Source organism: Mya arenaria, chromosome 6 (genome assembly GCF_026914265.1).
Source record: "Mya arenaria isolate MELC-2E11 chromosome 6, ASM2691426v1".
In the NCBI taxonomy this organism is placed as follows: domain Eukaryota; kingdom Metazoa; phylum Mollusca; class Bivalvia; order Myida; family Myidae; genus Mya; species Mya arenaria.
Genome location: NC_069127.1, coordinates 24,156,779 through 24,172,394, shown reverse-complemented (window position 1 = coordinate 24,172,394; position 15,616 = coordinate 24,156,779). Strand labels below are relative to the sequence as shown.

Genomic DNA, 15,616 nt, shown 5'->3' with positions numbered 1-15,616 from the left:
CTTATTTGTTTTCGTTTCCGAGGGAGGGGGCACACGCCCGGAGTTGCCCCCTCCCCCACTCCCATCAAACGTCAAACCCTGGAACCGCCCCGGCGTATGTCCCCAGCTCTTGGAACACAAGTATTTATCATCTAAATGATTATCATTTCAAACACAATCAGTACTCACAAACACCAAAATATATTGCTTATTAACATATTCCGATGAAAGGTGTAGATACCATTGTGCATCTTGCCAGGTGTAAATAGATACATCATAAACTTTATGGCAATCTTATCATGGACTTCCCAGCACCCCAGGAGCGAGAAAACTCGAATATCTGCCTTTAACCCGACGGGAACCGACCGTCAAAATATCTGAACCACCAGTATATAAGACGATCTTATTATAAAAGGAACAAACAGTAAACTAAGTCCAATATTAATGCAAGTACATAGACGGGATTAGGTAGAACAAACAACGAAGTTTTTCTGAAGGATTAAAGAGCAGAGAACTAACATTTTATTGCGAGAATGGCTTTTGACGCTCGACTGTGATTAATAATGGCTCGCCAGGTACTGTGGATGTGTTTATTTTAACAATATTCTTATGGAAGACTAGGTAGCATCAACTGTCGGAAACGATTTGTTCCAAGCTGGCGAACCTATTGTTTTGTTTCTTTATGAAGCGTATATACGTAAACCTTCTCATTTAATCATTTTTATCGGAGTCTTTTCTTATTCAAATTTCGAGTGGAGTATGATATTATAATGTAAATCGTATTACTATCGCGGGAGCCTTTTCATTGTCAGTTATGTAGTTAAATCGTTTATTACGGTATACCTAAATGTTTATCGCAGAGAAAAGTTCGGAACAAAATACGGAGATAAATGTAAATAAATGTTAGTAATTTCTCTGGCATACACCCTGTGGATGGACTATTTTGAGGAATATCGTGTATGTTATAGTGTTCCTGAAAAGTGTGAAGTGTGAAGATCGGAGAATATTAAAGGAATAGAGTGATTGAATGGTGTGAAAATGATAAATTTGCGTAGTTTCATCACTGGATATTATCTCTGGCTGCCAATTCTATGGATTACACTGGTTCCAGAATGCCTTGCTCAAATGGAGACATTCCGAATCGGTAAGTCTTGTATTTATTGTATTTAGATGTTCTCAGATTCATTTTCTTCTTAGTTATGCATGCATCACATGTCTACAAGCAATAGCTCACTTTGTTTTATTAGATGTTGTAAACAAACCCCAATCCCCTGGGTCAGTCACAGATCGATGTACAAGGAACAATTATTAACCCATTTGTATTGACTATTAATTACGATCCACCAAAATCAAACCGAACACTCCCGAATCTCTGACATGATTGTTGAATATTTGTGTTATAGCTGTTGTCGTAAATGTAGACGTATTTCGGATAACATCTTGTTTTATTTCGTGCTCCTACGTAAACGATTTATTTTATTTCATCATTTTGTATGATAATAGTTTTTCTCGTCCTCGGGATAAGATAACTTTCTCGATAGTTTGGCAGTAACAATGTTGTTTCGTAATACACAATGGCTCTTGAAGATACATGGCGAATGGAATCTATGTTAACGCGATTTAATGCCCTAAGATTACTCTTGAACGGTCTGGGTCTAAAAATCACCCAAAGTATGCATCCATATTTGAATCTGTTCTAGGCCTAAAAATCCCATTTACACATAAATTCGTACTAGAATTAATTCTCAAAGACGTTGAACGCTATGATATAGGTCAATAAATATCCCATACAGTAATCCTTCTATGATATTTATTTTGGGTATAGGGTCCTCCTTTATGCTATTTTTGATATCTTTAACTGCCTGGGTCTTCACCCAAATTCTGCATCCATATATGAATCTGTCCTGAGCCTATAATCACACTATTAAAATACGTTATTATTGGAATCCATTCACATAGACGCTGAATGCGATGAAATAAGTTCATAAATACACCATACTATCATTATATGATATTTAATAAGGGGAAGGGTGATTTTACAGTACCAGTAGGGCCCTAAGTCACCAACCCATCTTCAAGCCATTGAGAAGAATACACAAATAAATAAATAAATAAACAACGTTATTGTTAGCTGGCCTTGGCTATAGCTGTAGATCAGCGATTGCTCGGTGCTGGGCATTTTGTCTTCTTTTCCAATCAAGTTTTGATGTGATATGTCATATCGGAACCTCTGCTATTGAAGTAAAAGCCCGAGGAGAATAAGAAATCTCGATATCTATTAAATCATAAGATCTGCGGCCCAAAATCAGTTGATCTACAAGAGCAAAAATGTGTCTTGTTAGTGTTAGGGTGTTTTATAAAAGTACGAGTACTACCAAGTATGAAACTGATGAATCATTGTCCCATAATCAGTGTGTGTATACCACGTGATAAAATACGTCATATATGCTACGTCGGAAGGCAATATTTTGCTTAAAATGAAGACTTAAATCAAAGATAACTTTTCATCATATGCAACACCATTTTAAATGAAACAAAGTGCAGTCTATGCCGCTTAAAGAGCCCCACATTTGTTTTATTTCCGAAATTTGATGAGGTGATTAGTACATCAAACACTTCGACAAACCTGTTTCCAAAATATTTTTTACAGTGCTCCGTCAGACGGCCGTATTGTAAAAAGGTTTGTCGAAGTGTTTTAAGAAGCTAAACTCGCAATCAAACTCTGGTAAAAGACCGAAGGGCCTCCGTAAGCGGCGTAGACTGCGCTATGTTTCATTTAAAATTGTGAAGAAATAGTAAAGTTATCCTTGTTTAAAGTTTCAAATCAAAATATTTCCTTCCGACGTAGCATTTATGACGCAAATTATCACGTTGTATACACATTCTGATAATGCATTAAAAAAGTGATAGAGGTTAATTATGGAGATTGTTATACGCTACCAAAAAAATATTCCAATGTATTCAAATCATCATAAAGCTCACGCGAAATGTGTTATTTATGGCTAATGTCATAATTTCTAGGTATATATGCTGCAGCACAAAGAACCATTTTCATGAATGCGTGTGGCTCGTGCAATTGAGCATCTGTAAATATTGAGAAGAACTATGTCCTCGATCGTACAGCACCCCATTCCCCCATGTTGAGTTGTTGTTGTTGTTGTTGTTGTTGTTTGTCATCCTTTACATAATGAACACAACCCTTCCGAGGTTGTGCAGCTTTAAAGGGGCCACCATATAGGCCAAAACATGCATATATACAAAACTGGGGTGAAAACATTTAAAGAGGCTTATATTTGTTTATCTGAATATAAACCATATGTGTTTTTTATCATTTAAGTCAAATGAGTTAAAAATAATCATGCATTAAAATTTAAAAAAAATGTAAAAACCTATAGTGTGCCCCGCTATGGTAACGCTATATTTATTAAGATATTAGCCATGCATCCTCCGTTAGCATTCAGACTGTTGTTGTTGTTTTTTGCTCTATCCGTCATATAGAATTCAAAGCTATAGCTATAAATCATATAAAACTTGTCTAAGTTCAGTCAGATTTATATATGGAAACAGAAATTGGGTGATGTTCAAAAATGAAGTCCAAAAGGCTTGACTTGATATTGGCGTGCACACAATGCATCGTCTAGCCGTTTTGAGTGTCATTTAAATGTTTTATTGTATCAGATACGCAATATATGAACTATATATATACGAAATAAGTTGTGTTTTTATGTAAAACCATAATTGCAGGCGGCCGCAGAGAAAACATCACATTTGGTAAGACTCGGCACACAAATTGCACCGTATAATACGCATAATATTACGAGCTATTTAACCAAAAGTAAATCTAAATAAATGTTTAACCAAGAATTGATCTCATTCGCATAATCATTGACTAATTTACTTATGTAAATAACTTTCGTTTTTTATTTAATGTGTAACTAATTCAATTTCACTCCTGTTTTCCCAAGAAATCCCATGACAACCCATTGTGTGAACTCAGAAACTTTTAAAAACGAAGTCAATTCGGAACGGAACTTGAATGAATTAGTACAAGAGATGAAGACCGTATATTCAATGTTTTGGAAGAACACCGACGTCTTAAGTAACGGTTGATCCGGATCCGGATGGGACAGAACAAGGCCCTACCCCCTGTAAATCACCAAATGCGTTTGTCCCACCGACAATATTGATAAGCCATCTAAGTGTTTTGATGTCGACTGCTAAAAATACATGTATACCAAAAAGAAGCATATTTTTCTGATAATATCCTTTCCCGTTGTTAAAGACCCGCACCTCAATACGTCGTCAAAGACGCGCACCCCCATACGTTGTCGAAGACCCGCAGCCCCATACGTTGTCAAAGGCCCGCACCCCATACGTTGTCAAAGACCCGCACCCCCATCCGTTGTCAAAGACCCACAGCCCCATACGTTGTCAAAGACCCCACCCCATACGTTGTCATAGACCCCGCCCATTCCATTGTCAAAGATCCCTGTTGTCAAAGACCCTCACCCCACCCGTTGGCAAAGATCCCCAACCCCTCCGTTGTCAAAGACCCCAACCCCTGTGATGTCAATGAAATCTCCACCCCGTCGTCAAAGAAATACCCACCCACTCCGTTGCCAAAGAAACCCTCTACCCCTCCGTTGTCAAACCCCTCACCCCCTCCGTTGTCAAAACCCGTCACCTCCTCCGTTGACAAAGACTCCCAACCCTTTCGGTGTCAAAGACCCGCAACCCCTCCGTTGTCAATGCCCCCCTACATCTTCGTTTTCAAAGACCCCAAACCTCTTCGCTGTCAAATACCACAACCCCCTCCGTTGTCAAAGACCCCCCCCCTTCGTTGTCAAAGACCCCCCACCCCGTTGTCAAAGACCCATACCCCCTCCGTTGACAAATACCCCAACCCCTTCGTTGTCAAAGACCCACAACACCTCCGTTTACAAAGACCCCCACCCCTTCGTTGTCAAAGACCCTCAATCCCTCCGTTGTCAAAGACCCCCATCCCCTCCGTTGTCAAAGACCCCACCCCCTCCGTTGTCAAGAACCCCACACCTGCCGTGGTCAAAGAACCCCGCATCCTACGTTGTCAAAGAACCCAACCCCTCCATTGTCGAAGAAACTCACCCCTCCGTTGTCAAAGAACCCCACACCCTAAGTTGGCATAGACCCCCACCCCTCCATTGGCAAAGACACTCACCCCTACCTTGTCAAAGACCCCCACCCCTTCGTTGTTGAACCAACACCTTCTATAGTTCATGATCTTTTTCTATTTTCTACCATTCAGTTACCCCAAGCTATGTGTTATATAAGTTTTCTTATCTTTAAGAAAACTTTTCTATGTAATTGTTCATTCAGAAATCGGCTGAGAGCAGTTTCCTCATATTTCTATTTTCCTGTTATTAACTTGCAAAGAAATCAATTAGTTATTTTACTGACAGGCAAATGATGTCAAGAGCGAATGTAAGTGAATGTAATCTGTTCATTATTACTTCATAATAATCGGTTTCGTTTAGCCTTTGAACAAATCCACTTAAGGTTCTCAAAACGTTTTCAAGCCTATAAATCTACTGAAAGAAAAAAACTACTTTCCATTATTGCAATGATTCATATTACAAAAAGAAATATCATATATATATTTATTGGCATTTCAACAAGTTTTTTACATAATTTATCGGAAAATCGGTTTAAAGAAATTAATAATCTTGAAACTTTATTCGTCTCTTCTGTAAGCAAGACCTCATTTTTCTCCCGAGATGTTTACCTAGATGAATTCAATGATAGATCGTTTACAGTTTGTTCTGAAAATTAATTAATTCTAAGATTCTGGTATTCGTCACTAGTCGTTCTGAAGTCGTCTGCTGCACTAGCATCCTTTTTTCCGCTGCTTCTAAGTCTCGCGTGAATTCTCGTCTGCTTATTCAAAGCACGTGCCCAGAATTCCGCTGGGCAGATTTCGTGGGGAGCACGTGCAATCAATCTCAAAGGACCTGCCTCGTTTTGATTAGTTTGATATTGTACATGACTGAAATGCGAAAAGCAGACGAGAATGTTGGAAGATGATGTAAATAAACGAGCACACTTCTGCAGCATGACTCGTTAATGCTATCACAGGTACACCTCGTTAACATTCAGTCTTGCTAATGATCATATTAAGATTCACTCGATTATTGGGGTATTCAACTCAATATTGTAACGATTTGATGATGAACTGAACAGATACTCATTATATTTCAACTGGGAACTATTTAAATGTTAGCATTTTGAACAAATAAACACTCAATAATACAATAAACTGTCAAACCCCGTTGGCTCGAACTCTGAGGGACAGGCGAAATACCTCGAGCCTCGGAAAATTCGAGCTAAGCGGAAATGCTTACCTTCAGTATATAGAAATTGATCATTTTCATGGAATTCGAGCCACCGAGGAATTTGAGCCATGCGATTTCGAGCCAACAGGGTTCGACTAAATAAAACTATACAAATAAATAAGAAACAATAGGTACTGAATTTGAAGAAATTCCTGATCATGATATAATTGTTATTCATGTACTATATGTTAAAATGCAATGACAAGATTTAATATAGAATTAAACTTGCAATAGAACTTAAGAATCGGCTTTACAGAAGAGAGACATAGTATAAGCCTCAAGGCTTTCTTCTCAATTCTGTGTACATTATTGTTTTGTGCATAATTTACATGATTTTCTGTTTCAATGCATTACGTATTTGGTCTTTGTTAATTTTGATTATGCCCAAATTTGTAGAACTAAACTAATTGTAAATATTATAATTATCGAAATTAATATTGTTTAAAACAATCGGCTTTGCGGTAGATTTTGTGACAAAACATGTTTGCTGAGCAGGGCTTCCGTTAAAAGACGTTGGGAAGTATTACTCCCTAAAACTGGCCTAAAATTTTGAAAAATAGTGTCAAATGAATGTTACTTATATGGCTATATTATTCGACTAGGTCTTGAATGAAAATAAATTGTTTGAACACAATTTTGCGAAGTTGCCATGTTTAAGTTGCAAATTATTTCGAGTTTTTTTTTTCAATCATAATAGCTCGACTTTAGTAGAAACAACCTGAGAGTTTGTGAGATTTCAGAAAAAAAAAACTTCCAAAATTCATAGCAAGTTCACACTTTCAATTTCAAATTCTTAATGGGAGCCCTGACTGGGGTTACTGAAAGCAGTAATGCAAACATAATGTGTTTATTCCAGTAAATAAGTCAATCCCTACCCACAGGCCATCGAAGAAGTATCAGTACACGTTTCTTATATAAACCAAAAGTAGCCTTTAGTCCTTAGAAACATTGTTTTTTTTGTGATGTTAAACTAATATGACATGGAGTAACCGAACATTCAAACAGTCAAATTTAACATTGTGGTTATTTGGACTAAAACAAAATTTGCTAGTGTTAGTAAATCTTAAAGGCCAAAGCTCTTTGATTACACTCACATCTCCAAAAAAATAGGGTATGCATTTGGGTAGACATAACTTTTTCCTATTTTTTTTGAGAACCCGGGTATATCACTATTGTAGAAAGATTAAGATTTTATATGGTCAATTTTTAACATGTTCATAGGATGGGTTGGTTTACTGAAAACAAACATTATACGCCTTAACCGAACGGTTTCTTCCTCTAAAGCAGAATCTGCCTCATTTCTTTCTATGTTTGACCAGGTTGCCAAACTAAAAATCACAATGTCGAAACTTAATATAAATATTTGCAAATATAATTAAGTCTACCAATGTGGCTAAGATGGATCTGTATACGCACATATTTATATATCAAGACCAGCGGCTATTTATATTGATTTTATTGTTAAGGATCTGAAATTGGAGACTATAATTATAAAAGACTGCTCGTTTGAAATGAATTCTTTAAATATATTGAATTCAGATTTAATCTTTATGTTAAACTTGTTTTGATATGCTACTATTAACCCCTCACGATAATTTTAATGAAACAAACACAATTTAAAAAAACAAAACAAAAAAAAACATACATTAATAGCACCGGTTTTGAGCTTCAATTTGGCCATGTTCGTTTAAATACTTATTTCATAAAACTAAGTTATATAACGGGTTGTTTGATTAGCGAAAGAGTTTTGATTGAAAATGCATAATTGAACATATCACAGTTATGTACATACATGTACACATTTCTAAACCTATCATTTATGAATGAAGAATAATAGATTTCAATCCACTGGCACAAACACAACCAGTGGCCTCTACGCAATAACATTGAGCCATTGGCGATTGATTTATATACGCTGTTGTTGACCACAACAATATCACTCGTATTTTGGTAAATTGTGATAAAGAACTTTAGACAGTTTTATTAGGCAATGTCATTGAGAGGTTTGATGCCGGGATTGAATGGATGTTTTATACATTCTATACTACTGTACAAGGGAGGGTGTGTGTATGTGTCGGGGGGAGGGGGCTGCTGGTTTTGTGCTCTTAGGGCCCCCATAAGGTTTTTTTTGCTTATAACAAGGGTACCTCGAACGGGTGCTAACGCTCTTACGTTTTTATCAGTTCACCGCGGCACACATCAGTGAACTCGACACGCGGTTTTCAGCCATATGTGTTGAACTTGCCACACATATGTAAAATCAGTAAATACTATGTGCATTAAACTTGCCTTCCTACGTATATACAATGTATGAAATAATGTTCAGGCCATGGTCACTCGAAAAGCGTATGGGCGACGCCGACAATGGTTCCGACTGCACAAGTTCATAACAATACATCGGCACTTGTCTTCGAAAGAAACTACAGACAAGCAAAAATAACATAAAACTTATATCTTAGCAAAGACATTTCCTAGTATTCCATATAAACAGCGTATATGGATACTGCTCAAACCAGTTTCATGATAAAGTTTATTGGTATATTCATCCGTCCGGCTATGTTCTTTAAACAGTTGCACTGACCGATTGGTGACACAGTAATAGCAGACTTCCAAAGTGTCTTGACATCATTCAATACAAAACTGTCTGTAAGCTGCTGAAAATTGAAAATATAATAAAAGGGCTTTAATAGAAAAGGCACACTCGTGTAAATCACAGGTATACATAAATGTTCACATTATATATAAGCTTATAATTTCAGAATGAAGAATAATATTTTGAATCTGTGGGCTTTACAAGCACAAACGCCTCGGCGTCCCCTCAATAACATTGCATCATCGCGATTGATTTTACGTTGTTGTTGACCACAGCAATATCACTCTAACTTTTGAAGTTGTGAAAAAGATTGGCAATGCCGTTGAATGGTTTGATACTGGGATTGAAGGGGGGGGGGGGAGGCAGCATGCTGGGCGCTCCTTGTGCCCCCGACGATACTGTCCTTATTTATTTATAACAAGAGAACGGATGCTTACGCTCTTACGTTTTTTCCAGTTCACCAAGGCACACATCAGTGAACTCGACAAATGTTTGAGCCATATATTTGGGACTTATATATACACATATGTGCAATCAGTATACACTGTATACTGTATGAAACAAGCTTGGGTCCCTACCTACATAGCTAACGGGTTTCAGGCCATGGTCACCATGAAAGCGTTCTAGCGACGACGACGACGACCACAACGGTTCCGAGGACGGTTCCAAATTCAATCACAATACATTCGCATTTGTCTTCGAAAAACAGACAAACTTAAAAATAGAAATTAAATCATATTTTATTCTATAATAACCGCGAATATGAATACTCTCGAAACCGTTTTCATGAAAAGGTTCGGGGATAAATTCAGCTGTCCTAGTATGTTTTGCACTGACCAAGTTCGAAAGTCAATGATGGCACAGTTATGCAGTAGTTCAGGAGACTTCCAAACCGTCTGGACATCATTTAATGCAATTCATTTATTGTTTGTAAACTGTCGAAGCTTTCAGTGATAGATTCAGCTGCCCTAGTATGTTCTTTCCACAGCTGCACTGACCAAGTTCAAAAGCCAAAGCCAGTAGTGGCACAATTGTGCAGTAGGACAGCAACTTCCAAAACGTCTCGACATCATTCAATACTAATCTGTCTGTTAGCTGTTGACGCTTTCAGTGATAAATTCAGCTGACCTAGTATGTTCTTTAACCAGCTGCACTAACCGAGTTCAAAAGCCGGTGATGGCACAATTGTGCAGTAGTACAGCAGACATCCAAACCGTCTCGACACCATTCAATACGAAACTGTGTGTTAGAGCTCTGTCGGAGCTTGAAATGAGAAAACAAATACAGACGATGCTGCTTTGTTTCAATTTTCTCAGACAATTAAAACTTTTGGCATGTTTAGCTCTTTAAATGTCATGATATCGATATAACTACAATACCAATTTCTTTGCTTTCTTAAGACAAAATCTCCGTAACTAAAAAATAAATCGCTCTTGAATTTTATCAATGAAAATACAAGTTTTGATATGAAATCGAATTAACGTTTTGTGTTTGATTTATGGAAACTGCCAGATATGTTCGATATCTTTTGCAGTTCCGTGTTTCGGCAGCTATCATTTAAGTTAAATCAGCGTTTGTTTCTTCGATCGGAAGCCTTCAAAAGCCTTGACAAAGCCGTTTATAATATTTCTCATTCGGAACTCCTCGGCCATTTTCCATCGAAAACAAAACTCGCCATGATGAATGCCGGTAAACCGGTAGAAGTAGTGCGTAAAAGTTTAAATAATAGTATTAATTAACTGTAGTGTTTTAACGTGTATATTGTATCATAAAGTTTAAACTGATTGCCAGTGAAGTGAATTATTGCATACATTATTTAAATTCACAAGATTAATGTCAGTAAGTTTAACTGCTAAATTGAAATTATATTCGCGATCTACTTGCAGCGTAGTTAAATGTAAAGCTTTCTGACATTGTAAACCGTCCATATACACGAGGTTTGTTTTTGATGGAAAAAGAGCCGAGAAGTCCCAAATACATATTTCTAAGAAAATGCCACATTCTGAATTGATAGGTTTGTACGTTAAGTGACCATGCAGTATGTACAACAAATTTCTTGGCCCATATGCACTAGTGAATTGAGTCAGAGACTCAGAAAATTTAATTCTTAAATGTTTCAAAATATCTATGATATAAGTAATAACTAACTTTGACAAGAGGTATATGACTGCTTGTAGAACTGGTTATTTGTTACAAATACAGCATTTTTAACTTCTTTGCTCCTGTACTAACATTTTTACATCAAAATTGTTTTTTTGTTTTTTTCTGAGTGTGAATCTCAAGACTATTAATCAAGACTTTAGACGTCAATATAATATTCGCCCAGATAAAAAAATCACTTTTCAACAACTATTTCTGAAGTTGTCAAATTTCATTTTAAAAATATTGTAGCCATCATATCTGCATCCACGTTGATCAATTGCTATTATTGGAGTTTATTTATGACATTAACACCGGAATGCACTTTTATGTTGTACGTTATTATGGGTATTATACCTTCGTACATTTATATCAAAAGGCTTGCAACGACAAGACTCACACTTATCTGATGTTTATATCGCACGATCTGTCGTGCACAGCTTTCCCTTTCTCTCGCTCTGTATCTCTTTATGAAGATAAATACCCGCCAGACTTGGACCTGGTTTCTATGGCTATTATTAATGATTTCAAAATGATGCTCTGACATCCAAACATATAACAAAACGCTCAAGATGCATTTAAAGCTGAGCTATGCCAAGAACTGTTTTCAGCATTCCCTTTCACACAACAATATTAACTTCATTATTGAGGTCCCTGAGATGAACTCATCTTCTTTCAATATCATCCTTACTCTGATGGACGCAATGTCTTCGGAGTGCCTCTAATCTTAATAAAATTAAATCATATGTGCTTCTATATTAACCGCATATATGACGTCGCATGAATAAATTTACTTTAACCAGCTGCACTGACCGAGTTTAGAAGCCGGTGATGGCACGATTGTGCAGCAGACTTCCAAACCGTCTTGACATCATTCCATACGAAACTGTCTGTTAGCTGTCGAAGCTTGAAATAAGAAAACAAATTCAGACGATGCTGATTTGTTTCAATTTTCTCAGACAATTAAAACTTTTGGCATGTTTAGCTCTTTAAATGTCATGCTATCGATATAACTGCAATACCACTTTCTTTGCTTTCTGAAGACAAAATCTCCGTAACTAAAAATAAATCGCTCATGAATTTTATCAATTAAAATACAAGTTTTGATATGAAATCGAATTAACGTTTCGTGTTTGATTTATGGAAACTGCCAGATATGTTCGATATCTTATGCAGTTCCGTGTTTTGGCAGCTATCATTTAAGTTATATCAGCGTTTGTTTCTTCGATCGGAAGCCTTCAAAAGCCTTGACAAAACCGTTTATAATATTTCTCATTCGGAACTCCTCGGCCATTTTCCATCGAAAACAAACCTCGGATATATTCCTGTACATCAGTAGAAGTAGTTTTTTATATAGTATTAATCAATTGAAGTTTTTTAACGGGTATTTTGTTTGATTAAGTTTCAATCGATTGCCAGTGAAGTGTATTTTTGCTCTAATTATTTGAATTCACAATAGCAATGTTATTAAGATTAACTGCTAAATTGAAATTTATACGCGATCTTCTTGCAACGTTAGTAAATGTCAGGATTTCTGACATTGTAAACCGTCCATATACATCCGAGGTTGTTTTCGATGGAAAATATCCGGAAAATTCCGAATGAATATTTTTAAGAAAATGCCACATTGGGAATTGATTTGTGTGCACATTTCGCAAACTTGCGGTATGTACAACAAATTCCTTGGCCCATATGCACGTATGTCTTGAGTCTGAGTTTGAGACTTAGACTCTGAAAACTAAATTCTTAAATGTTTCAAAATATCTATTAAATAACTAATTTTTACAAGAGGTATATGCCTGATTGTAAAACAGGTTATTTGTTACAAATATAGCATTTTTTATCTTCTTTGCTCATGTAATTAAATCTTAACATCAAATATATGTTTTGCTTTTTCTGAGTCTGAGCTTCTATGCTTAACAAACCTTTAGACGTCAGTAAAAGATGGGCCCAGATTTTTTTCCAACTTTCAAAAATACATTCTCAATTTCTCAAATTTCATTTAAAAGATATTGTAGCCATAATTGTTTCATACACGTTGATTTATCGCTACCTTTGGGTTTTATGCTAGACATAAACACCGAAATGTACTTATATGTTGTACATTATTATACGTATTATACCTTCTAACATCTTTATTAAAAGGCTTGCATCGACCAGACTCTTATCTGATGTTTAAATCGCACGATGTGTCGTGCACAGCTTTCCCTTTCTCTTTCTCTTTAGGAAGATAAATACCCGCCACTCTTGGACCTGGTTTCTATGACTATGATTAATGATTTCAAAATGAGGCTCTGACATCCGAACATATAACAAAACGCTCAAGATGCATTCAAAGAAGAGCTATGCCAAGAAATGTATTCAGTATTCCCATTTCGCACAGCAATATTTACTCCGATATTGAGTTTCCTTTGATAAACATACAATTTATACTCTTTCAATTGCATCCATATTCTGATGAACGCAATGTCTATGGAATGCCTCTGATCTTAATCTTAATAAAACGACGACTGTGATTGGTCAAATGACGTTTAATTAAGGTCAAGTGTATATGACGCCGATGGAACAAGTTTAGGGTCCAATTGTATAAAATTGTTTTTTTTTGTCTAGTCAAAGTTATCTTAAATGTTTATTGATTGGTCAATATTTATCCAATAAGAAATACTTACCAATCGTATCGTTTTAATGAGTCAAATAACCAAATGATTACCCGTGGACAAACTATCAAAGTCTTATACAAAGGCTGCAAACAGTTTTATTTGGCAATGTCATAAAGAGGTATGAGACACAACACCTCGAACTTACGTTTTATTCCAGATCAACAAGGCAAACAACAGTAAACTCGACACATATTTAAGCCATATGCGTGATACTTGCTACACATATGCTAAATCAGTATATATTATGTGTAACAAACTTAGCTTCCTACTTATATATCCAACGGTGTTCAGGCCATGATCACAATGAAAGCTTTTGAGGGACGACGACCACGATAACGGTTCCAACGTCACAAATTCAACGACAATACATTCGCACGTGTCTTCGCAAAACGGACAAACTAAAATAGAGATGAAATCATATTTTTATTTTATATTAACTGCGTACATGTTTATGAATACTTTCCAATCTGTTTTCATGATAAGGTTCGGGGATAAATTCAGCTGTCCTAGATTGTTCCTTAACCAGCTGCACTGACCGAGTTCAAAAGCCAGTGATGGCACAATTGTGCAGCAGACATCCAAACCGTCTCGACATCATTCCATATGAAACTGTCTGTTAGCTGTCGAAGCTTGAAATAAGAAAACAAATTCAGACGATGCTGTTTTGTTTCAATTTTCTCAGACAATGAAAACTTTTGGCATGTTTAGCCTTTTAAATTTCATGCTATCGATATAACTGCACTTTCTCTGCTTTTTGAAGACAAAATCTCCGTAACGAAAAATAAATCGCCTTTGGCTTTTATCAATGAAAATACAAGTTTTGATATGAAATCGAATTATGTTTCGTGTTTGATTTATAGAAACTGCCAGATGAATTCGATTTTTTTGCGCAGTTTCGTGTTTTGGCAGTTATCATTTAAGTTAAATCAGCGTTTGTTTCGATCGGAAGCCTTCAAAAGCCATGACAAAACGGTTAATAATATTTCTCATTCGGAACTCATCGGCCATTTTCCATCGAAAACAAACCTCGCCATGATTAATGCCGTTACATCAGTTGAAGTAGTTCGTAATTTTTAAATAATGGTACATTTATTAGGTATTTGCAGTGTTTTAACGTGCATATTGCATTAGTTATAGTTAGATTACATTTAGTTTGAGACTCAGACTCAGAAAAATGTTAGATGTTCCAAGATATGTATTATTCAGTCGACCCCTTAGGCTCCAACTCCCATGGAACGGTGAAAATACTTCGAGCCTCGAGCAAAGCGCGTTCGAGCCTACGGGGGTCGACTGTATACAACCTATTTTGGCAAGAGGTGTATGCCTGATCGAAGAACAGGCTATTTGTTACAGCAAAAACCTTCTTTCCTTCTGTAATGACATTTTTACATCAAAATATATGTTTTACTTTTTTGAGTGTGAGTCTCGAGACTATCAAACAAGACTTTAGACGTGATCAGTGCAATATGGGCCCAGAATGATATTTTTCTACTTTCAACAAACTTTTCTCAAGTACATTTTAAAAAATATTTGAGCCAACATATTTCCCAGTACGTTCATTAATTGCTACTATTGGGTTTCATTTCAGACAGTAGCACCGAAATGTACTTATATGATGTGCATTATTATGCGTATTATACCTTCGTACATTTATATAAAAAGGCTTGCATAGACCAGACTCACTCTTATCTCATGTTTATATCGCACGATCTGTCGTGCACAGCTTTCAATTTCTCTCTCTCTTTATGAAGAAAAATACCCGCCTCTCTTGGACCTGGTTTCTATGGCTATGATTAATGATTTCAAAATGTGGCTCCGACATCCGAACATATAACAAAACGTTCAAGATGCATTCAAAGCAGAGATATGCCAAGAAA

General features: G+C 36.4%; 1 protein-coding gene across 3 annotated transcripts in view; it reads left to right on the top strand.

The window, feature by feature from the left end:
- Positions 1-320: 320 nt before the first annotated feature.
- The window catches only part of LOC128238491 (glutamate receptor ionotropic, kainate 2-like), a 54,484-nt gene continuing 39,188 nt past the window's right edge, over positions 321-15,616 (top strand). For 2 of the 3 annotated variants that reach the window (XM_052954458.1, XM_052954459.1), the window contains exons 1-2: positions 321-1,123; positions 3,724-3,750. In XM_052954458.1, coding sequence (XP_052810418.1) covers positions 1,018-1,123; positions 3,724-3,750 — 133 coding nt within the window. In that variant the 5' untranslated portion in view covers positions 321-1,017. The remainder of the gene's footprint in view (positions 1,124-3,723; positions 3,751-15,616) is intronic. The other variant, XM_052954460.1, reaches the window with a different exon arrangement.